The sequence below is a fragment of the Enoplosus armatus genome, chromosome 11 (assembly GCF_043641665.1).
Source record: "Enoplosus armatus isolate fEnoArm2 chromosome 11, fEnoArm2.hap1, whole genome shotgun sequence".
Classification (NCBI taxonomy): Eukaryota; Metazoa; Chordata; class Actinopteri; order Centrarchiformes; family Enoplosidae; genus Enoplosus; species Enoplosus armatus.
The window spans coordinates 19,930,034-19,956,615 of record NC_092190.1 but is presented as its reverse complement, the minus strand read 5'-3'; the positions used below and the strand labels follow the sequence as shown (position 1 = coordinate 19,956,615).

General features: G+C 42.2%; 1 protein-coding gene across 2 annotated transcripts in view; it reads right to left on the bottom strand.

Moving 5' to 3' along the window:
* adarb1b (adenosine deaminase RNA specific B1b) overlaps positions 1–26,582 on the bottom strand; it is a 102,189-nt gene that overhangs the window by 9,368 nt on the left and 66,239 nt on the right. The window contains exons 3-6 of one of the 2 annotated variants that reach the window (XM_070914100.1): positions 25,523–25,558; positions 6,504–6,578; positions 2,453–3,378; positions 191–305 (exon numbers count right to left, since the gene is read on the bottom strand). In XM_070914100.1, coding sequence (XP_070770201.1) covers positions 191–305; positions 2,453–3,378; positions 6,504–6,531 — 1,069 coding nt within the window. In that variant the 5' untranslated portion in view covers positions 6,532–6,578; positions 25,523–25,558. The remainder of the gene's footprint in view (positions 1–190; positions 306–2,452; positions 3,379–6,503; positions 6,579–25,522; positions 25,559–26,582) is intronic. The other variant, XM_070914101.1, reaches the window with a different exon arrangement.

The following is a 26,582-nucleotide window of genomic DNA, read 5'->3' as shown; positions in this document are numbered from 1 at the left end:
ATGCGGCATTCATTTTCTGAGGGAACATTATTAAACGGAACAAATTGATACTTAATTGTGAATTTTGGCAACTTTTCACTACGAGCCTCGCAACCTGAATCCTCCTTTGGATAAGACTTGAAAACTGAGTGTCAGTGCCGTATTTTGTAAGCATAAAAGCACCAACCATCTCTTCCCCCCCGAAATCTACCTGTTGTCATGACAACCCCCGCTAGGACTTTCCGTCGTGCATGAGGGGAGGTGAAGTTGTCTGTCAGCTCACTGAACTTATCCACCACCAGGCGAGAGACGGCATCAGCCAGAACCTGGAATCACACGCACAGACACGCACGCAGACACACAACAGGAAGAAACACACACACACACACACAGCCACACAAACACGAGCTTGTCAGATGTGTCAGCTTACAAAGCGCGTCTGATGTTATCCTCCCCTAGAGCACCATGTACCTGTCACAGTGTTCGCATTCAGCTCCAAACAAGAGTCAGAGTGTTGAAACGGCAACAAGTGAAACTGGGCTGACCCCCGGAGGTATACCTAACCGTCTTTCAAGCAACGCTGTTTGAGTTTGGCATGACAGTTATAATTTTCCATCTCCCTTCTGACAGCGAATCATAAAAAGCAAAAACCAAACAAGTAAACCTGAGCAACAGATGGGAACAAAGTGTTTCGTCGACATTCTGCAAGGTTTAAAACTCTGGGGGGGGAACCTCGAGTGAACTTCACACATCTTTTGTTCTTGGACAGCCACCTCCTCTTGCTGGCTCTTCATCCACTGCTAATGTGATGGAAAATGACGACAACCAAGAGGAGAGACGACGGCTGGATGACCACAAATTAAAGAGATTAGTCCAATATTACTTCCCTGCTACTTTGGAGTCACCCACTCGTAGCCAGATCATTTGACTTTCGAATGCCAAGGTCGTCTATGGTGCAGAAATGACGCTGATGATGTTAATCTCTAGGGGTAAAAAAAAAGAAGTGGAAGTACCGTTTACTCTGACAAAAATATGTCCTAAAAATATTTCCTTTTGGAAATGTGTAAAAGAACACTTATTTTTATGTTTTTGATGGCTTTTCTGGTTTGAGCGTCAACCAAGTCAAATTATAAAATACGAAACTAAAGTTAACATGTTCTTTGCGGCAGCAGTGGACTCAAACCATTTTTCCCCATTAGTCCCTTGCCAGATGGAAACAGGCTGCAGAAATTAAATACCAAGCGACAGAGAATTAATAGAGCAATTAGTGGGGGTGCTATTGTTAAAATGGGGTTCCTGTCGAATAAATCAGTTGACAAGTGGAGAGAGTAACTCAAAAAAAAAAAAAAAAAGCTTAGGGGAGCAAACTGTTGACAGTGTGTTGTGCTGATTAGCTTTGCCGACAGTGTTATCTCTCTTCACACACTGGCATGGCTCTGACAGTCACCTCTACAGTGGCATCAAAAGCAAACACCTTCCCTTAGTCCCTGCACCTGATGTGAATGAGGTTTTAATGATAACCCAGAGTTTGACAGGTGGAGCAGTTTGGAGTAAACCACTTTACAACCCAAAAGACAAATCCAGGGGAGGTCCCTGTTTAGTTCTGGCTACATCCTCTGTCAAATCTGAGGAATAACTGACCAAATTATACTATGATGATATAATTTAATCAGCCATTCATTTTGAAATACACTCATTAGGAAGGGGGGTGTAATCTGACAACGTTTGTTTAGCTTTAGCTTTAGATGAAAAATGAACATAATGTAGGGGGAAGTAAGATATGGACACTGGTATCTTGATTATCTGCATGACAATGATTATCTGCTTCTAAAACCCATTTCAGTCTTTCTCATTCCAAATTTTGTCATTCCATGTATTCTAATTACTGTTTCGAGCCTACTAATGGTTGACAAGGTCAAATAATATATATATATACACACATACACATATACATATTTTCTATATATATGTGTGTGTGTCCCCTTCTGTCTTTCAGGGTTTACAGAAATAAGATTTGTTTGTGAGCAGTGCAAAACAAAATATGGTTGTGCACATTTTTGCTTTTAATTATAAGGGTATTCTAACAAGTCTGTTTCAACCTTTGCCAACAGAGCTGTATTATGTATTATGAAGAGCTTACAGGCCTGATGCATTCTAGAAAACCTGATAAATGCCAGTTTTTTGGCTTATTAAATTCACAAAGCGGTCCTTTAAAATAATTAATACTTTCAAGGCTTGATGTTGGGTCAACTTGAAAGCCCAGTGACTTTATAATAGAAAATGTCCCGAGCCAGAGCTTAAAACAAGATAGACCTTCTTCAATGCACTGCGACTGAAGAAAGCATCTGGCTGATGCCCTGTGAGGTCCCAATGACTAAACACCTTGGTGAAATAAATTGAATGGTTAAGTTTCTGTTCTGATCTGGTCAGATTCTACAAGTATGACAATCTATAAAGACAATATATATCTTACCTGGGGTAGGTGAAGCTGTAATCCCTCTCTTGGTATGGGTTGCCGGGATGGTGTCTGGTCTAGCTGCATGTTGAAGAGAGCTGAGAGGGCGGCCTGCGCTGCCCGGGCTTTAGCCAGCTTCTTGTTGCGCCCTGAACCTTCAAACGTCTGTGCATCCACTGTTACTGACATCACAAAATTCTTGGCATGACTCTCCCCGCTCTCTGATACAAAGTCATATTTGAGGCCCGGCCTGAGCTCATTGAGGATCATGACTGGGTTTTTGCCACTGGAGGGCGAGCTGAAAGCAGATGGAGGGGGCAATGGGGCCTGGACAAGGTTGCTGCCAGGTGGTGTGGGCAGTGGGTACTCCCCTAGTGAGTTTAAGGAGCTGCTACCATTGGAGCCTACATAGAAGGATTCTTCAGGTGCGGCCGGTGTCTCAAAGCCATTGAAGAGCATATCTGGGAAGTCAGCTTGGTCAGATGTAAAGTCTGTGTTCACCGTCAGTGTTCGACCCATGGCCAGGTGTGCCTCAGAGGCATTGGGGAACTGGACGAAAGAACGCAATGCTTTCTCAGCTGCATTTAATTTAGCCTTCTTCTTAGTTGGGCCCATGCCCTCAAACATCTGTCCATTGACCTCCACAGTCATGACAAAAACTGGTGCATGGACTGGGCCTGTCTGAGACAGCAGTTTGTACTGTAGACCTGGTTTGATTTCGTTCAACTGCATCAGAGCATTCTTGGGCAGGACAGGCCCCGGTGTTTTCTTGCGCTTTTTGGCCCTGAACTTGGAGTGTGTGTGTCCATTGTTTCCCTCTTCTAGGGGACGCTTTCGACTGCCCAGGCCGCTTCCATTGGGGAGCTGTTCAGCCACTCCCACCCCGTCTTTGCAGGACACGTTGTCCAGGTTTCGGTTTTCCTTAACATCGGTGCTGCTCGAACCTGCGGTGCCCAGAAAGAGTAACTTACAACGCCTTCGTTGCAGGATCTTGTAAATGCAAAATTTATAGATTCCTTTATCACTCTTTGGAACTGAACCAATGATTTGTGTTCCTTTATCAAAGCAAGAGAAGCTGGCTTTTCATTTGATTGAACATATTAACCTATGTATAGTATATTAACATTACTGCAAATAGTAGAACACCATCGGTACGTCTACTGTTCTTAAAGACATGCCAAGTTCTCAGATGTACCTTGGTCAACATTCAAAACAGTGTAGGAAATACATTTTTTGGACTGCATTTTGGTTATAAGGTATTTCATTTTGAAATTAACCTCTTATTATATCTTCATAATTAAAGTTGTAGTTATGAAGGCTCGTTATTCTAATGGTCAGGGTAAAGTGGGAGAAATATATCTTTAAGTAAAACAACTACTGTACACTTTTCAGGCTGCACAGTGTTATGGGTCTCAAACATAAATGCACACAAATACGAGCACACATATCAACACTCAACATAGACACACACACACACGCACAGAGGGCTGTTCCTCATCCACTCTATCAATTTTTAATCACTTGAGTGGCTACAGAGAAATGAGGTACATTTTAAGTGTTCAGTTGTAAACTGCAGGTTGTGAAATATACTGTACTGGGGAACACATATCACTGAATCCAGTTAGCAAAGTGGATGGAATATTGGCAAAAATTTTCATTTATAACATCCTTCAGCAAAGGCTTGATAGGTTACTCCTTGCGGTACTCAGGAGAAAGAGAGGCCGCAGTGTGCATGAGTGGGATTGTAGGTTGGGTTGAGGGAGTGCAGGGGAAGAGTGCAGGGGAGGAGCTGAGGACCAGGCAAACAGGAGAATACATCAAAGAGGCAGAAGGAGAAGACTCCACCTACTGCAGGATCCTAAAGGCTTGACTGGTGACACGGTGGGAGGTTACAATGCTGTTTACCCGTTTTACATAAGATTTTTTTGAAAAGAATGACTGTCGTATTTAAAATGAGGAAAATCTGAATTCAAAATCTGTTTCTAATGAGGTGCCATTCATAAGACCCTGCGCCTCTGAGATCCCCCCATGGAGCTTGTGAGAGAACACTCTGCAAAATGTACTGACATGCCGTCACCATCTGCATACTACAATTGACACGTCTAAAGGCAAGAAAAAAAAAAAGACACTTATTCTTAAGATCAAGAACACAAACTGCATATCATTCAATTCAGAGCATATCGGAAAAACATGCAATAGTTTTGGGGTGTGTGCGTGCATTCTGCAAACTGGTATTAGAGTTTTGCAAATAAACAAGGCAAAGGAGGGACAGCGTAACAGTAGCCAAGAAGCGCTATCACCTATCAAAATGGTGATAGGTGAAATACGTGTGTTGGACAGGGACACAATCTCAGCCAACAACCTTTAACCACCACAGATACTGCAGCATTAGTTGAGTAATTTTAGCTGTGGTGGAAAATTGCACAAGTTAAATGAGGACGAATGACTCGGACTCTCATTTGAAATTAATTATTTTAAAATATACAGCACGTAATACTGTAGCTCATTATGCCTCTATGCAAAGGATGGAATGCATAGACCCTTCAGCTACTGGAAATTTGGGTACTGAATGCATAATATAATTAAATACACACGTTTAGCTAGTGATCAATACCTCTCCTGAAACAGTTATATTTGTGGGGTATAATAGGGACCACTGAACCAATCAAACATTTTTAAATCACATACTGAAACTGAAAACACAGACAAATACAGTGAATATAATGGCACACAGAAAAAACTGGAGCTCCCTTTCTCTGTTTCTCTGTACTTTTTGCAGGATGATGGATATCCAGTAGGAGCCTAAGACCAGATCAGAGGACATAGAGCAACAGCCATGACACCATGCATTTAATTATGGCACACACATGCAGTTGTGGTCATTATCATGCCAGCATCTGTGTAATCAGCACCCATTAGTTATGCAAAGACAAAACATCCCATATGCTTGGATCTGTCAGAGCTTAAATCCCCTGTGGGGGCTGCATGAACCAAATAATGCAGACAGAAACAGGTCTTTTATCACAGCTTCATTTTAAGTGTAACTTGTTTGTTGGGCTTTAGATTTCGAATGATTCATGTGATTAAAGCATTTCAAGAAGTGCTAAGGTTGTCACATAAAAGTTGCAAATGATTTCATGTTTTTCTCTGGCGCTCCCTTGGTATTAGAGAAGCAGGCTTGTGTGAGCTCGGACTGTGTTTCATCTTCAAATGCATCGTCTGACTAAAAATGTAAGAAAGAGGCTTCAGAGGCTTTGAAAGACAACAAAGACTGTTTTGCAACTCTGCTTACTTGACTTAACACACAACAACATGCTTCTCCTCAGAGCAACAACACCGAGCACGACACTACAATAAGAGCTGTTCATTTGTACTGCAGGTTAGGGCACTGCCGGGACGACGGCTCTCTTTGAATGCCAGTTCTAAATTGGTAAGGTGTGGGGGAAACACATTCAATCATGTCTTTCTGTGCCTTCTGAGGCTCAGTTACTGAGTTCAAACCAAAATGTCTAATTAAAGTTCAATAAGCTGGAGTGGAGAGGATTTTCTAAAGAGAGAAATGGAGGTAGAGGGAATCTGTAATATGACCTGAAGCCTCTCAGATGGAATGATTAGTTCTTCCCGAAAAAGTTCCAGTAAAATCAGCGGGGAGTATTTGTGTGTGTGTACGCACTGCTCTGTGTCCTGGTTCAGGTAAGGACAAACGATGGCCATCATGCTCAACGGAGGAGCAACTAAATGAGAATATAATTAGCAGATATAAACTGTAGTTTTAGTTTTTTTCTCACACACTTTTAGGAAACATATTTGCATTTAGTTTGATTTGTTTGGCGTTGTATTGCATGTTGCATTATTTTAGAAAATGTGGGCTGGGCACTGTACTAAGGCAAAATGTGTTCACACTGATTACACATCAGAGAAGGACAGGAGGACATACAAGGGAGGACATGCGGGCAGACAGAAAGGAGGGAAAGAAAAATACAGGCAGACATTTAAAAGTAGAGACCAGCTATTGCTCAGACAGCAAGACAGACAGACTGAAAAATGAGGAAAATCGGAGCCGACTCACTCATATTCTCCTCCTCATCCACATCCATGGCGACAGGTTTGTTCTGACCTGAGAGCAGCCTTGCCCCCGCTGCACCTGGGGATCAGAGGACATAAAGGTGGACTGCGTAAGCGTGGACAGAGTGATAGGCATGCACGTCAACACATTCAAAGACCTTGAGCGGCTACAGCAATGATACATTTTCCTGATGCTCCAGGACGCACACACGAAGAAAAAAACGCACATATTGCACCGTGTAAGTAGCCCGTGATGTAGGCATATAAATATTCAGACTGAGAGATATCAAGGTGAGAGAGGAGGCCAGGGCTGACAGGCCTTAATAGCAGGAGCAGTCTATTGTGACTTTAATATCCCTCCGATTAGACCTCATTTCCCACTGCCTGCTGAGAGATATACAGCTAGTGACATGGCCAAGTTACTCCACTTCCACACACACGCACCCACACGACTTATCCCAAGGTGGAGAGTGCGATTGAAGCTCCATTAAGCAATATTTTTAACACTAACATGGAATCAAATTATTTCATGCAATCTGAAATGTTCGCTCATGCTGCCAATTACACTGACAACAACACCCAACTCTGAGGCTATATACGCTTTCAGTTTTCTGCAACTGGCTCTGTTTTGCCATTTGCCAATGAGTAGCTAATTAAGAAAGCAGCAGCAAGCCCCTTTTTCTTGAAGCTCTTGGTCTGTGTTTGACGTGGTATAAGCCGACAATGAACAGGGGAGGGGAATGTCAACTTGGTGGTCCCTCTCCGGATGTGAAATGCCAGGAGGTCAAAGCCAAATATGGCAAGACTGAACTGTTAAAACATTCTTTTTTTTTGGACTCTTGAGGGCAAAGGAACAATCTATTAACACAACACAGACATACTGCCACTTCATGAAGTAGCTATGAATTTAAGTCCAATATTCACTCTCCTGTTAGCTCTGGACGGCAATATCTGTCTCTTGAGCTGCTACATTCTCCACTATGTTCACTAGCTAGTTGCTAACTGTGTCTGTCTGCTGGTTGGTGCTGGGCAGGTAGTGTAGAGTTGTTTATCAGAGCTTTTTTTTTTACTGAAAACATCTGCCTGCTGCAGCTGGAAACAACATTAATGAAAGCAGTGACGAGCGAGCCCCAGAGTTCCTGTAAGGTCACATCTTTGTAACTCCAACCTCCCAGATTTTCATCATTTTCAAACCAAAAGCCCCAAACTAAAATCTTTTTTTTCTAATTTTTTTCTCCATTGTTATGAAAAATAACACTCCAACAACAAAATTAAAATATACATACATTAATTTGGGAATCACAAATTGTTTGAATCACAAATTTCATTGATGATTCGTGTCAACCATAAGGTTTGCTTGTGATCATCCTTTCAGCCTGCTGGACAATCTAATGATCTCCAAAAAATATCCCCTCAGAAAAGGGGCTTACTGGGAAAAGTTGCACTACTGGCTCACACTGTACCGCTAATTACAGAATTAGAAAGTTTCAACTGCACGACTTCCCCCATCAGTCTCCCCGCCACTTGAAAAGTCATAGCGCGACAAAGAAATATTGCTGAGAGCAGGGCAGAGGAGTGCAGAGTGATGAAACAGACTAACAGAGTAAGTTAGAAGAGAGAAAGAGAGAGTCAAAGCAGCAAAGAGGGAAAAGAGCAGAGAGGCAACCGACACAAAGAGACGTAGAGAGGAAGCAGGAGAAAGATGACATTATGATATAGAGCAGATTGTGCTGATTCCACTCTCTCTCCACCCGTCTTCCATCAGCGCCCCCATTCCTCAGCCAGACACTTTCTTAAGCTAAACTAAATGGGCTAATTAATCTGGGCTAATGGTGGGTGACAGCAAATATGCTAGCACAATTATCACCCTATTAAAGATTCATATTCCAACCCATAATTGAAAATGAAAAGGTGGGGTGAAGGGAGGATAGGTGGGAGTAGGTCCAACAGAGTGGAAGATGAGAGTCATTTTTCTCAGGTAGCAGGAGCCAGGTGCACCCCCCCCCCCTCAGCCCCCACACACTCATCCAGCAACTCAAAACCACGCAAGACTAGTTGCACTACTTACAGGTAGTTACTTCTGCGGTGCACGCTGCTGTATGATTGTATTTCCAAACTTTAACTGGCTGTGAATACTTTTAAATTGCTCTTTCACTGCCTCTTCATGTTAATGGTGGGGCCAGATGTGGAATTGTGGCATAAATTAATTACAATCAATATATCTAAGCGTAAAACTAAATATTAAACAAGACTGTGGTTTTATTCACACACTTCGTCTTCCTCCTCCATCCTTCCTCCAACACACACTGCTGTGTAGTTGAATCAGGACGCAAAGCAAATGCGCCTGTCAGTTTTGATTTTCAGATGAGGCCGCCTTGGTCGTGAATCTGTAACTATTCCTGAAATCAGGTGCAATCAGTGGGGAGAGTCCCACAAAGGATTCATAAAATGAGTGTGTGGGTGTGCGTGTTTGTGTATGTGTGTGTGTCTCGAGACGCAAATCTGGAGGTAAATGGCCGCGCAGTCCTGTGCTTCAGAAATAAAAAAGAAAAAAACACCATCACTGCATTCTGTTACCTAAAATGAAAGCTCATATTTTTGTGCTGAGTGAGATACATGATGTTTTAAAAAATACACCAGTGAGGAAATCGGTGTACTCTCTGTAGATTCTCAGAGATGGAGACACACGATTACTACGACAGATCAGAGCTGCGGTGAATGTATAGTGTGTTGTGGGGGGGGGTTTGTGGATGCATATGTATCGACGTGAGTGCAGCTCCTCTCTTTGACAAGGTCATCCAGATCAAGTTCAGCCAAATGCTGAACAAATGTGACAAATTAGAGTAACCTAAATGCAGACTTTTAGAAAATATATCTGAGAGTCAATGAAAGAAAATAAATGATATATTGCCTAAAGGAATACCAAATAAGCTTAAAAGGCAGTAAGAATCTTTCTAATATGGTCCATTGCCTGATTCCCCACAGGTATTATTTTAAGATTGGTAATACAGCCATCAAAAATACTCAGAGGTATAAAAGCAGCTTTGTTAAAATGTCTGGGAAATGATTTCAGAACAAAATGTGATTGAGCTTGTTAGAGTTATAGAGGAATGTGTATCCCTGCAACTTCTGAAGTAAATGTCTCCAGCATATTCAAATACATTTTAAATACGAAGGACTGAAAGCAAACCAATGTTGACCACTGTTGAGAATACGTTGTGCCATCAAACAAATATGATCCAGAGACATCTCATGGTCTACATTTGGCAATAAGGAGATCTATAACACATTAAGAGCACTAGCCAACAAAATTGCTCACGATAAGCGAAGTACAGAACTTCAAAGACAGATGTTTTTCTTTTAAGATCAGCCATTTCTTGACATTAAAGACTGCAAAACTAATTTGGACATTTGCACGCCCGGAGATTTATACTGGTAAAAGCAAGGAAGGACCTTTGATAGATTTTGGTATTGACCATTTTTGAACACACACCACTGAAGCAGTGGATTTAAAGTGAGTCAAAAGAACCAACAGCGAGGGCTGCCGACTATCTCCCTCAATATGCATAAATGATACTGCGTCATCAAGTTGTGAGAAGGCTTGGTTCCAGGTAATTCTGAGTGGACGCCAAGGGAGGCAGGGAAAAGAGAAAGATGAGAAAGAAGATGAAAAACCTCAAATTCAATCTGGCACGGTGAGAGGGACTGAGGGGAAATAAGGTGGTTTTGATTTGTCTCTCATCCCTCGCTTGCGCTGTGACGGAGCGATAGAGCATCACCACCGTGTAGGGAGCACCAGCAGCGGCCAACTGACGGGAGGAGGTGGGGTGGGGGGGTGGAGCGAGGGATGGAAAGCTAAAGGTGAGGGAAGAATAGAGGACGAGAGAGATAGAAAATGCAATCCTATTCCAAGTAAAAGAGAATCATTATCTCCACTAAAACAGAAGGCGATGGAAAGGTCTGCCCTTGGCAGGCTGTCGGGTTCAAACTGTCTAAAACAAACTGCAGATGAAGGCTAGTGCAGGAAGTCAGATTACCCATCAAAATAAGTTCAGATCAGCTTCAGACCTTAAAAAAATACACTGAAAGTCAGAGGCATAAATAATTAAATAAATCATCTTGCTTGCTGGCTTTAAAAGGCTAACCTTTAAAAAAAAAATTGAAAAACGTCAAAATCTGTTTTGGCATGCACGGCATTAGTAGCTCCATCTGCAACTGGATTGTTTACGAGTTCGAGGCAAAATCTTGAAAGGTAGCCTGTCTGCAAAAGTTGAAAGGTCCAAAACGCCCTGTAGCAAGGCATTAGCATACAGGACAGCATTTTCCCTTGTGCTGCTCTGGTTATAGTTTTGCTAAATGCACACAGATCCCATTCCCTTGTGCAACTCTCTCCAAGTGCTCTTGTTGCATTCATCCCGTCTCAAATTAAATACATAAGGTTTTTAAGAAAGTTATGGCCAGAGCTGATGCCAAAGGGCAGCCTGTTGGGGGAAAAAAAACTATAGTTGTGCACTTTTAATTGCATGTTATATGCTGAGGCAGTGGCAACTCTTGAGTCATTCTTTGTCACCGACTGTCTCAGTGGCATAATGGGATTATTTGGGATGCTCACTGTGCTTTACTCATAGGGTAATGCCTGCTTTTTCTAGTCTCTGTAGTACCTTATCTCCCTGACCTTTCACTGCAAAAGGTAAGGGGGGGCTCTTAAAATGAGGGTAGCTTTTACAGAGTGCGTACCTTAACTCTGAATAACACTGAGTGCCTCTTTTCAGCCTCCTGTGTTACTTTAGATTTGTATATTTTACTTTGTAGCCTAAGATGTGCTTTTCTATGTAACTTGCTGTATAGTACAGTTTCTCCAATGTGCTTGATCTCTCTCCATCTATCTCAGTGTCAACTAACTTATCAACCCTCAGTGACCGCGTTGGTGCTGTATCCCACTCCTCATCACAGAGCTGTGTACTCTGAACATCCCCAACTCTCATGTTCTGCACTATTTTGTCCTGACAGTAGCTTTTTCTACTTTTGTTTCTGCTTATTCTTTGAGCAGCATCTTAATGTTTCCCTTATTTTACATATTTTTGACACACCGTGTCTTTAAAATGAGATTAAATTAGTGGTGGGATTTTTACCTTTAGCATTTTTAACTTACCATTTCCCCTCTCTGCTGCACCCTGGCTTATACTTTGTCTACACCTTCTATTTGTATTCCTTAGTTGAGAGCTGAGATTCTATATCACATGTATCCTACTGGTGAAATCAGTGATTACATTTCACTGTGATTATATGTTTACATGTGACAAAAGCTATAGGAGGCAATACTACCAAAAGGAACACAAGTCGACATAGTTGTAAGCTGTATCAACCATAAAATGGCGATTGGCCCTCTGATGGAATGATGGTGTCTAATTGGTCCCTAGACAAGATGATAGCCTCTGATTGGTCTGACTGTAAACTCAGGTTTCTAGTGTCATCTCATGTAAAAGGTTTGCTCTTTGGTGTGATTACACAGACACTGAGGAAGGCACTCGGGCTTTGAAAACACTTATCTCCTTTACTTTTACTTTAGTCTTTCACCTTTCACTCAAGCTATGTAGGGTCCACTGTAATTTAAAACAAACTTATATTGAGAAAAGGCCAAAATACCCTGCATGTGTGGCATTAAATGGCACCATTTGACAGTAAAATACAGGCAGACCCATTTAACTCAACTCTAATGAAAATAATCCACTTGCATTTTACTTTTTGGATGAAATGTCTAGTGTGCAATTCATTCAGCACTTCTTGCCTCCCATCATGTTTCAGTCTGCAGTGTCGGCAGAGAGCGTCAGTGACACCGTCTAATGCTTGGGCCCAGTGAGGGAGTCTACTACTGTCACCCAGACTACATTAACAGCATATTAAAAGACAAAAGCCTCCTCCTTCAAACTTTCAGAAGCCTGACATGCCGCTGTGTTGACAGGAACAAGACCGGCTCTCAAGACAGCCACCGCTTAGCTCCTGTCAAAAGCAGACAGAGAAAGAAGCAAAGCAATGCATCGTTGCACAAATACAGCCAAACATACTTATCTCTGTGATCTAAATGTTCCTCTCCACACTGCTGAAGAAAACCCAAACAAAAACCCCCGGAGTGCCTTAATGCTTTTCTGACCTTTGTGAATTATTTTCTGTTCTGTAATCAGTTACTACATTGGTCTTCGCGTTTTTTTATCTGCATTTACCCTTTAATTAAGATGATCCTCATATGGTTTTATCACATGCTCTCTCGTAATATGAGCTAATGAATTAACCAAAATGAAAAAACTAAATAAAATAAAAATCCATGTTTCAGTTTTTGAAAGGAATGTACTCATTTTTGACACAACACTTGAAGTACAGCTTGACCCAAACTTATGTAATGCTAATCCTACAAAACACATTATCAAACAGAGTCTTAGAGGCAAGTTCCTTTTTTCAATCGAAACCTTTGAAAGGATAAATGCAAGGCTGTAGAGTGTGATAATACTGCAGCACTTCATCTTGTTGCAACACAAAAACAATCGCAGTCACACCCGAGCAAAAGAAATTTTAAATTGTGTTGCCATCCTTTAAAATAGCTGGTTGTTTTATTTATTGCCAGTTTTGCCTCCATCATAGTGTGTTATAAAGCAGTTATTAGGGGCTTATACGCTGCTCATGAATGCTAAATAGGGAGACTACCATTCCACTTGACACTGATGTATAATGTGAGCTTGTATGATTTTACTTGTAGAATAATAAAATCAGTGTGAGTACACAGCTTTCTAGTGGAGCTATTAGACTAAAAAGTAAGTTGTATTTTTATAATTAAAAGGGGAAAAGCGACAGTCTGTCATTATCACATCCACAGCATCACGTCCTTGGTCACCTGCAGCAGACAACTTGCTTGCTTAACTGACCGCTGGGTCTGACAGGCTCTCTGGGGAGGCATCGTGGCTCGCAGTACAATGCCAGGACTTGCTGGGTAATGGACCAGTACGGAGGCTCAGCTGGGAGTTGAGAGGGAAAAATGGGCACTGCCCACGCGCACACACACCGTCACTTGAGCCCCCACGGCACAGCTAATTCAAAAGGTGCAATGTTCAGGTTTAGGTTTGGTGTGTGTGTGAAAACACACACAGCAACTTTGATTTCACTTGCACTTCATTGGAAGTAAGGCTGCAACTAAGGAATATTTCTATATTAACCTATTTATACTTTTTCCCCCAATTAAATATTAGAAAACAGTGAAAACTGATTGAATCATAATCTGTTATTTCATTTACTATCATATATGATGAAAAAAAAACAGCACAAGCTGGACTCTGTTTTGCTTGGAAAATGACTTGATGTTAGTTGCTAATTAATTTTCATTCACTCGACTGAGAATGATTTAATGGCTGTTAAACACAAAGGCTGTTTACAGTTGTACTTTGAGTATCCCAGTATGGATAAGAAGCTCAGCTGAATGACTATAATGCAAATGTAATGGACTTATATTTCCCTAAAATGTGAAAATCTATCAAAACTGAGAAAACAGGGATGGAGGGGTGTGGAAAAAAGTAGAGAATCGGTCTTTCATTGTGTCCCAGACTTTAATATCAGACAGTCGGTCATTTATCATCACGGGCCGCTGATGGTGAGAGAAGGGAAAGGTGGAGAAAGCAGAGGCAGAGAGTATCAATATGAAATTTTTATTTGATGGGTTTTTATGGGAGATTGCATTTCAGGAGGCTGGCAGAGTCAAGGTTCATGGAGGAGAGAGAGACAGGGGAGTGAGTGAGAGGCCGAGTCATAAAGGCCAGGTGAGAAATAATGGTGTCCCTGCCCATGAAGAACACACACTAACACTTTTGTTAGTGTGTGTTCCCTACTACATGTCCACAAAAAGCTGTAAATCAAAAGCCCCAAAAACACCTCACATTTTTATCATTCTGCTTGAAGCTGAAAACTCCCTGATGCGTTTTCCATCTTTTGTTTCTTTAAACCCACACATACATATTTTTCTCTCTAACGCATACAGTACAGACTCTTTCTTACTTGTCTTTTTTTTTTTCTTCCTCCAACACACACACACACACACACACACACACACACACACACACACACACACACACACACACACACACACACACAAACGTCTGAGGCGGCTGGCTTCAGGTGTGGTCATAAATCATCAGCGTGAGTGGCTATGATTCCCCCAGCGCCAGCAGAGCCAGGGGTGGGGGGGTGGGGTGGGGTGGGCGAGGGGGGTTGGAGGGTGGAGGAAAGGGCTGGTGGGCCAGAGAGGAGGCTGCGGCTAAATGGCTGCCCTCGTTTCCCACCTCCATCAAGGCCAGAAGGACCAACTGCTCAGCCTCTGGGCACGACACATCGCAGGCGCCCGACAGCAACGACACAAACACACATAACGGGGGTGAATAAACACTTTCAGATACACAAACAAACAAACACACATGAACAGATACAGAGGTGGCAAGACAAAAATAAAAAAAGATACTTGCCAATGATACAAATAACACAAAACAACACTTTTGTGATGTTAGACATAAAGTAGTTAATCAGATTTTTCCCCCCTTGATCTAATTTTCAGGGTTATTTAGTTATTTTTAATTGGGCTATTTTGACAATAACTTTATTCTACCAAAAATATTTGTTGCTGCAAGAAAACAATAAGAAGAAAGATGCCACTTTCTCTTTTCGGTTGCTGTTGGATAGTTTTATTGTAATTTTATTTTGTGGTTTAAGCTTTAGTTCCAGCAGTTGTGTAGGATATGTGGTGGCAACATTTTCTACAGCTTCAGTTTGCATCTTCTTTTGTCGACTGACCAAAATAGAGAGCGTCCTTCAGAGAAGAACGACAGCATCAGCTCCCAAAACGATATCTGCTCATGTTCAGACGAGAAATCCCTCTAGCGGTTGTAGGAATTATGACGGGAGCCAAGGAGGAAGTCAGGTGACGTTATTATAGGTGGATCAATGGGCCAAGAAAACATCGGACTGTAACATGGAAGACCACTGTTCAATTTCCCGTTTCAAACTGACAGTCAATGTTGGTTTCTTTAAAGCATAACCACGTGTTTATTCGTATATCGTAACCATGACGACAAACCTCCCCTTACCTCACCAAGTCATGTTTGTGCCTATAACCTTACCAAACCATAACCATAGTGCATTAAATGTAGTTATTTTCTACAGTTTTGGAAGACACAAATGATGCTGTCCTGCCGATAGAGGCGTCAGATCAGGAAGCGCGTCTATGCGCCGGCACGGTCAAACCACCGTTTCATTTGTAGGACTTGTTGCACCACGCTTACGGATATCAATTCAGTTCACATATGCTGACAGGTTGATCAGCAACCACATGTACAAAATGTGTGAATATCTGACAACTCAATAAAGGAAATATCAACAGCATAATCTTAAAATATGTTGGATGGATGGATATGGATTTGCTTTCTTGTTATTTTAATTTACTAATTTGAGTTTTTATAAAATTTACAAGGTACTTTTTCTCCTAACCTAATTCCTACACATGAATTCAAAAACACAGAAAACACAAACCATGCATGTACATGCACACACGTATACACCTCTTGACCTACTTCCCACATATAATAATACAAAAGAGACCACTTTTGCTGCTCCCTAACCCACCGATTACATGTACATCCATGTTCAGAGTCTCTCCGTTATTCTTTTCATCATCCACGTCATACCACTCTGTTTAAAATGAGAAATACAGTATGAGGACAGACATAATTTAAGGTGGAAAATGAGGTCAGGACCAACAACTTCCACCTCCAAGGAAACCAGAGGTAAACATCTGCTTGAAATGCCTTTATATGGTCCGTTTTAAGCTGTGCAGATGCAAATGGTGCAGAGTTTGACACATAGTAAAGTGAATGCCATGAAGATTAGATAACTGTGTTGTTGTCTGGCGTAAGACTATCACAGGAAAGCATTCGAAAGCTGGTTGGGTAAATGTCCTATTTCTCTGAAACCAACCATACTGGATGGTATTCAAACCAGAATGCAAATAAATGCTCTGAATTATTCTGCAATGTTTTTTGACTCACACCTGAACCCTGACACTTTCATCCCTGGTCCTGATATTGGGGTCCCACTTTGGCATTTTATGGTCTTTGGGGTGGCACATAGTCTCAAACAAAACTGGTTTATTTATCAGAGGAGGGTTTACTCTGGATTGTTTGGTTGTGTGAAGATACTGACTTACTGAGCCGACCTCAGGTTGGACTTATTTGTGTATTGACTGGAGAGTTCCTGTGTTACATGTTGCTTTGTTTCCAATTGACCAAAAAATGGTGACAAACATAGATGAGATTAAAGCAGCTGTACACGTTGTTGTAAGTCGACTTAAAGAAAAATCAACTCTTAAATCAACATATTTCTGTGAAAAATGTTAAGCTAACCGCTCCCAGCAAGCTAACTGTTGGCTGGACAGATCTGTTATGGATTGTTTAGGACAAAGCAAAACAACATAATCCCCCCTCCTAAACAGAAATCAGCAAACATAGAAATGATGTCTGGTTGAATGAATAAAGTGAAAACAAAATGGTGGAAAGCCTTCATTAACCAATCACAATCGAGTATTCAACAGAATGATAGATAAACACTAAAAAACTAAGAAAGTAGTTAAAATTTATTTTATACAACAAAGTTAATGCTACTACTTCCCATTGCCAGAGGAAAAACAACTTGTTTGCCAGGAAGAATAGTTGGAAACGAAGAAAAACAGGAAGAGTTGTGGTGGTGACAAAAACCGAGAGCCGGAGCAAAGAGAGGAGAAACAGATCGAACAAGACTGAGAGTCCAAAACGAGGAATCGAAGATGAGGGGGAGGAGGAGATGAAAGGAAAAAAGAGGGGGCAAGGAAAGGGAAGCACAACTGGACAGAGACAAATGGCCATGGGAAATGGCCGTTGCAGGAGAGGCCGCCGATGAGACAGCCCTCTCAGCAGCCCTAACACAGACTGATAGGCCCACCGGGCCGTGCTACCATCCGATCCATTCCATTCCTGTCTGATTCTTCCTCTATTCAACAAAAAAATAAAAAATAAATCACATTTCAGGCCATATCAGGCTCACCAAACTCACCAGAATGTAGAACAATATAATGTTACTGCAGGCAGAAATGCAGCAGGCCAATGTGTTATTTAATGTGAAAAGTGTCATTTTATGACTACAGTTGGATTAGAAATTGAGCTGCAAGGAATTTAAGGAATTAAAGAACCATTGAAAAATCTTCCCATGTGATTGTGTCCGTTGAAATCAGTGTGATACAGAAACATGAGCTTTTTTTTTGGGTTTTACTGATAAATAACCACAAGGAAAAATGGATTTTCCTTTTTGTTATGTGCCATTCTTTGGCTTCAACAAAAAGAGGAGCACAGGAAACAAACATCGCTGTCTCCTTCTCTATTTACTCCTTCGGCTCATCTTTCCACTCTGCTGACTCCACTCACTATTTTGATTTATTCTGACAAAGTTCAGGTCATATTTTCATCCAACCTGGAAACTGTTTGTATTGGCTGGAAGAGATTAGATCTGTGTACTATAAAACATCCAAAGTGCTAAAACTGTTCCTTTCTCTACTTCTTAAAAGCATGCATCTAATCATCCTTTGTGTCTCTGTTCAGACAATTCCATACATTCATCTGTATGACCTACAATCATGCACAACAGCAAAGGAGTGCAGCAATTTTCCTGTAAAAGACGAACAATGAATAGATGGATGAATACCGCAGATGCAGCAATGAGACTTAAAAGTTGAGAAGGAGGGCATGGAATAGAAAATAAAGACAGAGAGGGATACAAGCAGGAATACGGGGATCACTGTTAACTGTCCATGTATGCGGTTAGGTAAGTGAGTGCTACTGTCGCCGTCCCACAATCCCATTACTTTCCCCAATAAGGCTTTGGCAGTCCAGTGATTACCTCAAGAAAGCCAGAGAGGAAGAATCCTAATAGAAATGGGGATTTTTTTTCGTGAAGTCAGAGCCTTCCCTATCTCTCTCTCCACCCCTGTTCCTACCTCAGGTGATGTCTCCAGGCACTGACCAGGTAATGCACCGTAATGAAGTACACGTGTGGGCGCCGCTGGTCTAATGGAGAGGGGTCGAGGCAGAGAGGGGAGTGCCTGTCGGGCTGCCTGATTGAAACTGATGGGCCAAGGTAAGGGGGCCACAGAGTACGGCCACCCAACATGGCCCTCCCTGTCTCATCAAACAGACACACACATGAACACACACACACACACTTACTTCAGAGTCCATTATTCAATTTGGCCCTTCTAATGACCAGTGAATTAGGCTGCCAGAAGCGATTTGCCTTCTGAGCCGTACTGCTGGACGTACATGCTTTCCTCCACTCTGCATATTAAGAGGCAGCCATTCAGACACTGACATCCAATTAGCCTCCTCCAATCAGCGAATGTAGCTGGATGAGCTTGGATGAGGAAGGCATCTCAGACAATGAACACTTGATAAAAACTAAAATGGGGTACATGTAGCAACATTTAGAGGTATGGTGTATGGTGACTGGAGTGAGAACAAATAGTCTACATGGTTCCCCCTTGGTTTTTAGATAAGAACGAAACATCCACTTAATACACGTGTAAGCTGTGACAGAACACAAATACGCCTATAGAAAGAGGATGTCTTCCATCACAAAACTGCATTGCTCTCACAACAAACCGCACAGAAAACATTAGCCCTTTTCTAAAACTAATGGCCACCACTGTTTCAAGTCACTGAAGAAGCAAATCGACAGTAAAACATGGGCCTAGTGTCTCACTTAGAGCAAAGTCCCCAATCAATTCTTTCTGCAAGGCTAACCACAGTTGTCTTGTTAATAAATTAAAAACAATATAGCCACCAACACCATGGTGTTAATGTGCCATAGCTGGCACTAGGGCTGTGTATCTCTCCCTCTCAAACGATTCTCCACGTATGTAGATACAAAGGCCACAATCTGATAAAAATCTGATTCAAGGCCAATTCGATAAGATTAGATTCTGTCACAATTAGGATTTAACTATATGTTACTAAAATAAATCCGTTTCCTCAATTTTCATTTCAAATACTGAATCAGAAATACCCCAGAAAAAGTATATCCTCTGCCACAGCCACAGCCAGGGCTGCTTCTAGAAAAGTTCTAAAAATGTGTTGGGCAAAATATATAAACCCAAAACGTCCCTGCTTTCCCAAATGCTGATGCCTGTCTCCCTCCCTTTTGCATTTAGCCCGAGAACAATACGGCAGGGAGATTACAATTCAAATGACACAAGGCAAGAGAATGACACATGACTTTGATCCTGAAAAGCCTATCACATGGAAGTAAGTAAGTAAGTTACACATCATGCTCACCCCACCCAGAAACCTTCAAATTGTCTCTCATGTACACTCCAAACTGTCCCGCCCTACTTTACAGATTCCTTAGGTCCAGGTATCAGCTTTAATAAAAATAAAACTCTACTTTTGCTTTCTTCCATCTTTTCAAGGTTGTTGGGCGGCTGCCTCTCCTCTTTTCACTAGGAGCTGTAAAATCTATTTGACAGCTCTGATTTATGACACAGCATAGGCACCGAGCGCCTGTAGGGAAAAGAGACTATGTTTGAGTGTGTTTGGAAGTGTGTGAATGTGTGTGTGTGTGTGTGTGTGTGTGTGTGTGTGTGAGCATGCCCGGCTCACAGAGGACCACCACTGCTGTGCTCAATGTTCAAGCACCCGACAGAGCACACAGGTAGGAAAGTCCCGAAAGCTCACGTGTGCGCACAAATGTCTAGACACACGCACACGTATGATGACACGCACACACAACAGCAACAGAACTAGCATTAATAGACAGAGAACTGTGCATCTATGCTAACTTGGAAGCCAAAACTGCCCAAAAACATTCAACTTCATATGATGTTAAACTTTTATGATTGACTGGACTTTGACAGTGCCCTAAAAACTGCATTTCGTCCTAGTTTGTCGAACTTTTTCCAAAAGGGCTGAACAGTTTATGTCTTAAAGGAGTTCAAGAATATCCTAAAGAGCCTTGGGAACCCTTGGGTGTGCGTGCATGGCATCCTTTTTTCAATGCAGCTGTTTACTTTTTTAAATTTGAAAGTGTTTTTGTCAGTTCTTTCCCTCTTTGCCTTCCTCCGTCCATCTCACCCCCCCACACAATCCTCTCTGTCCTCCTGTTCTCCTCGCCTGGATGCCCAGGGTGCTCACAGCTAACACCGTTTGTCACATCCAAGGCCAGGTTAGGCACACTGGGATCCCGCTCTGCAAAGAGAGAGGGATGTGTGCGTATGCTCCAACGTGTTTGTGTGTGTGTGTGTGTATATATATAGGGGGTGGGGGAGTCTGAAAATAAATGCAGTGCAAGGACACAATCGTATCCATGTAGATTTGTGTGTGCCCGCGCCTGCGACGCTGTCATCTAGGAGCCGAATTTCACACCTTGTGCCTTTGCTATTGTCAGGCGGAGAGGTGCCGTTGATGGACAGCAAGGAGAGGACAGGGTGGGGAGCCCCCTCCAGATGAAAAAGGTCGTGACAGCTGACAGAGAGAGGGAGAAAGTGTTCATACACCCCGAGAGGACGACTGATAGAGGTGGGAGGGGAGAGGACGGGGGAGGACAGATGTACAGTCCAAGACAGAGCAGAAGAGCAGTGAGGGCTACACTACATTACAAAAAAAGCAATATGAACTGTGACTGAGCTCCTTCTGTGTTAAGATTCTCAAGTCTGAAATGAACCTTGCCTCTGCATTGCTGGCAAGGGTTTCACATTAGGTTGGTAAAATCACATTTTCAAGAAATTCCTCTCCACCCCTGACATGAAATCAGTGGAATAACAAGCTGCAACAGCGAAACATTTCAATATCCGTATCCGTTTGAATCTACACTATGAGTGTACACTAATGAAGTTCATCCCTGTGGCGATGAAGGGAGCCGACACAAATCCCTGCATACTTCTCGAGGGCCATGAAGTGTGTCTCCGCCTGTTAAACACACCTCGGTGCTTTGTGCATTTTCACTACAATGCCCCACCCTTTCCCGTCAGTCTGTTACAGTCATTAGCAGCATGCTAATCAAGGCTAATTACAATGAGACAAGCAGACACAACTCATTTCTTATCATGACAGAGTGCCACTGCGGTGCCTGAAAACGTTGCGCAAGTAAATAAATGCACTGTTCATAATCAACAGCTTTTTTTGTAGTTAGTTAAATGAATGTGACCATGTTTTCTATGTGATTTCCATTGTTACTGTTGTCAAATGTTAATCGGTCTGTCGGAGCTTTTTCAGAGGCTGTAAATCTTTTTTTTTTTGTGTGTGTACATGCAGCAGCTTAGTTTATTCTGAAGGGAAGGATAACAGCTCAGTCAATTTAGCATTGTCATGGATTGTTCCAATTGGTAATGATTAATCTCTAGATCACTTTAAGTCAACCGATGTATGAATATATGAAGAAGTGAATAATGAAAGGAGTAAATGAGGGAAAAAGAAGTGGGAAAAGAACAGGAGGTTTTGGAAGAAAGACAGAGAGGGAGGAAAGAAAGGTTGAGACGATGATGAGTGAAAGGGAGGAAGGTGAGGTTACCTAAGAGGAGAAAATGCAAAAACAGAGTCTTGTTGTAGGCAAAGTCTCTTCCAGGGCGATGGATTGTAAGTGCCAGGCGGTGCAGATCCCCCTCCCCGCCCCCCCATTCAAGTTACAAAAGCTCATTTTGGAGATTTTGCTGGCATTGCAGAAAAGGCCTCTGTTCCCCATTTTCCATATTTCATATACGGCCCATTGGAAAGCATCGCCTACGAGTATCACGGCGCGGCACATTTATGAGCGATGCATATAAGAACTTCTCACTTTTTGAAAGTCACTGTGCACCGTATATCTACCATCTACATAGTTATGCCATCAATAAATAAGAGTCCTACAGTATATACAACCAAAAGTTTGTATAAATGAGTTGCACATTAAAAATAATAACACTTTTTTATTTACATAGAACTTGTATATAAACTGACCGCGAAAAACTACAAGATGAATCAAAAAGCTGGTTGGTGGACATGAAACGCAAAAGTGGTGGAATGTAACTAAGTACATTTATTCACATACTGCATTTGAGTTGTACTTGTAGCCAAAATGTGGGAGACATGTGCAAAACATTTGGTTGGTAATGTACAACATGAAACTGAGCTACTGATGGACTACTGACGTAGCTAATCGATGCACACGGATATGAAAGCAAATATAACTCGCTATTCCTTCAGATGCTCTGATTTTGTAAAGGCCCTGCACACTCAGATAGGTGACTTCACTTATTTTGCCTGATTAGACTCAGGACAGTGTTAGTATGTACGGACTGCGCTTAAATCTCCAGTTATCGAACTGAACTTTGTCAATGGGACAAAACTACTATTTTAGAAGCACATACACAAATATGACGTGTTCAGGGCTGCAGGGTGGATCAGTGGTTGATGGCTCAAACAGCTGACCCAGGTCAACCCCTGTATCAACATGGTGAAGTGTCCTTGTGGAGGACTACCCAGTCCTGTGGGGCTGTGCCAACTCTGACCTCGCAGTCAAGGAATCAAAGCGAAGAGATTTTCTTGAGTCCATGTCACATTATTCTACTGATGATTGTCTTAAATAAGTACGTGACCTCATCCTCACAGCAAGTGTTAGCTGCTAACCCGCTGGGCACTAAAGCTGAAGCACTAAGCAACTTATCAGGAGGCTTCCAGTGCGGGGCATTAAGAGCAAGTCCCGCTTAGTCATCACTTCTCTCAGTATGGTGAAAAAGTGCCACTTTCATTCCCATGGTGACAAGGGAGAGTGAAAAGGCCGGAAACAGACCTGTGTAATGCTGATGGACGTAGCCGGTCTCTTAGTGAGCAGGGCTCGAGCACCAATCGAGGGCTAAAAATGCAGCATCAGCAGTGGTGGATTTACTTGGATGAATGGACTCGGCCCGGCGAGGAGGGTGAGGTGGGTGGGGGTGTTCGGAGGGTGGTGGGTGTCAAAGCAAGTGGCTGAGACATGGCTAATACTGCCAGTGAGCTGTGGCCACCTAAGTAATTACTACCTTTGCTGTTAGGCTAATCCCCAGAGCAGAGCAGCAAACTCAGGAGAGAAAAGCTTAGAGCCTCTGTGCGGCTCCCGTCACCCGACTTCAATTACACCGACACACGGACCTGTCTCAGTCGGGATGGGGGGGGGGGGGGGGTAAGAACAGATTGTCTCCTTTAAGAGAGTCTCTACTAAATACAGAAATTATTCTGACCGGTTTTGTATTCATGGTCATATAAGATAAACTTGCTGGCTTAATGTAAATCGATAGGTTCTTTATTTATATATCTGAACACACATGTCATTATAAAGTCAATCACTTAGAGACATAACACAGATGATAGAGAATTTATCCTTCTATGGTCCATCTTTATAACAATAATATAATAGAAATATAAAAAAATGAAATGTAATAATATAACTATGACAAAACATAAAAAAAAGAAACTAAATCACATTTACACCATATATTGACTTTTCTTTGGAACAGCCAAGTATGATGTCCTGTGTAACAATTGCCTTCTACACATGATTGTGATTAAAATGAAAACAACTTCAAAATGCAATCAGTGAAACTTCTCCACATGTAAACCACCAAAGAACAACATCCTGTGAAGAATGAAAAGCTTTTCAACTATGCGGCCAGTGTTTGTAAAAAGACACAACAGATTTCACAGCAGTCTGCTGAAGCTATTAACAACTTCAAACTTGACAGACAAGCGAAACAGAACGGTTTAATACAGCGAGTGCACAGCTCTCCTCTCTTGTCAGCTACTAAACATTACAAAGTCTTCAACAAGCCAGCTCAGCTGCACTCTCTCTGTGTGTGAACTGCTGCTGTGAGCGTTACCTTTGCGTTCGGAGCGTTTCTTGCGCCTCCTCTTGAACCTGCGTCGGATCAGGCAGTAATAGGCGCCCAGATTCTGTGCGCCGTTGGTGAGAAGGGCCATGGCTTGGTCAGCACTTCCACTGTTATAAAATCAACTAAACAGCTATCTATAAGCACTAGACTAACCTGAACCATATACAACTCCAGCTGCTGGGATCTCACATGCACGTGGTCTACCTGTCCTTCACCGCTCAACTCTCACACTTGTCCAGTTTGTGCTCTCAAGCTAATGATATTGAGAATGCCCAACTCCACACACCTGCAGCATTTCTTTGTTTCTACTTTAGTCCTTCCCTTGGATCCGAACTCTTTCCCTCCCTCCCTTTCCTCCTCCTCTCGCTGTTTCTCTCCTCTGTTGACTCCATCTCTGCCCTATCAGTAGTCAGAGAGGAGAGGCGACGGAGTAGAGTGTGAAAAAGAAGGAGGGGACTAGCGGAGGAGAGAGACTTGTGTTTCCATATGATTGTGAATTAACACAGGGAGCCGAACCAAACTCTCTACCTGTCTCATCTCCTGTCAGAGTAACTGTCGTCTCCAACAAGCAAAAACAACATCTCAACCCCCCAGTGAAACACACCTGTGTACACTAAATACAACTCCGTCATGCTCACACACTGACATGTGTACGAGCGTAACAGTCAAACCTTCTAATGTGAAGAAAAGTCTTACCCTTGCAATGTTGAAATCAGTTTCCACCTTGTTCCTTTTACTCTAACTTCCACATTTACATTCCTTCAGCTTGTATTCCCTCTCTACCTTAGAAACTCAGCAGGAGTGTGAGGATGAGAGGAAACGCTCTGCCACCCTCTAGTGGTAATCTTCTGTAATTACCAAACCACATCCTCCAAGAACCGCATTTTAAGCCACAGGGCTCACTAATGCTTAAAATGATGTTTTAATGACGACTGCTATTAAAAGCTGTGTTAGTTTTGTTGGCAAATGTCTAAATGTCTGTGTAATATCTGTCTATTTGTTGAAATGGCCTCAGACAGAAAGAAAAAAAAGAGAAAAAGAAAAGTGAAATGGAAAACGTAAAGAAAAACACTCACCTTTGGCTCTGTTGTGATGTCTGTGCTCGGAAAAACCTGATGGAGAGAAAGACGAGATGTTCCAAGTAAGTAAACAGCAGAGAGTTTGGCTGACTGCGGAGCTGGATTACTGACAGTAACAGTGTGTCAAGGACGTGGCACAAACAACTTATTGGTATATACAGAGGGCAAGTAAAGGTGCTCCATCAGTAGTGATTATTTAGCCGGGTCTCCACAACAACTTTCCCAGCCATACACTGGCCGGATTGCTCCAAAAAGTGGTGTTTCTGGTCGATCACAGCCATTGTTTGAAGTACTGGAATACAGGTTGATTGTGAATGGATCCATTCCTTTAGCTGGAAACCAGTTATTTTCTCTAATGAATTCATTGCAGTAACCTGAGTGTTTCAGTGCTTCCATGTAAGCATTGCATTTGGCATCACAAGGCCCTTATTAAGACATTTGATGTGGTGGTTTATCCATGCCAGTTACACAGAACATTGATCTCAACCAGACCAACTCTCCAAAGAATAAATAAACATATTACTAAAATATGTTCCTTGGAAAATAAATAGGCTCAAGGCCTGAAAGTTCAAGACATCAACAAACCCCTATTGACAAAGCTGTCCCTGAACATACTGTGAAGACAACACTGTATATCTCTCAGATAGCTGAACAATTAGTGTTTAAGGCTGCAGGGCAGACAACTTGGTTGTTATTCCTACAAATCAAAGTGACTTTTAAGTCCTATAGCGTTCACTATTGACTAGCCAACTGGAGGTTTAGACTGGATAAATATTTACATGAAGGTTAGATTGATGGCACTGCAGTCTGTGGCGTGCCACATGGAAGCACATGTGGAGAGATAATGGTGATGATGGTAAACATGTAGTTACTATGAGAGTGCTGTACATTCACAGTCATATAGTATTGTGACAGCGACATGTTTCCCTTGTTTTGGCTACACCGTATGAGTTAGGGTGATCTTAGAGAGGTTTGAGGGTGGTAGAAGGTGTGTACATATTGGATGAACAGTGTAGCTGCGTTTTTGTACACATTACCTATAGATGCGCCGTAGCAG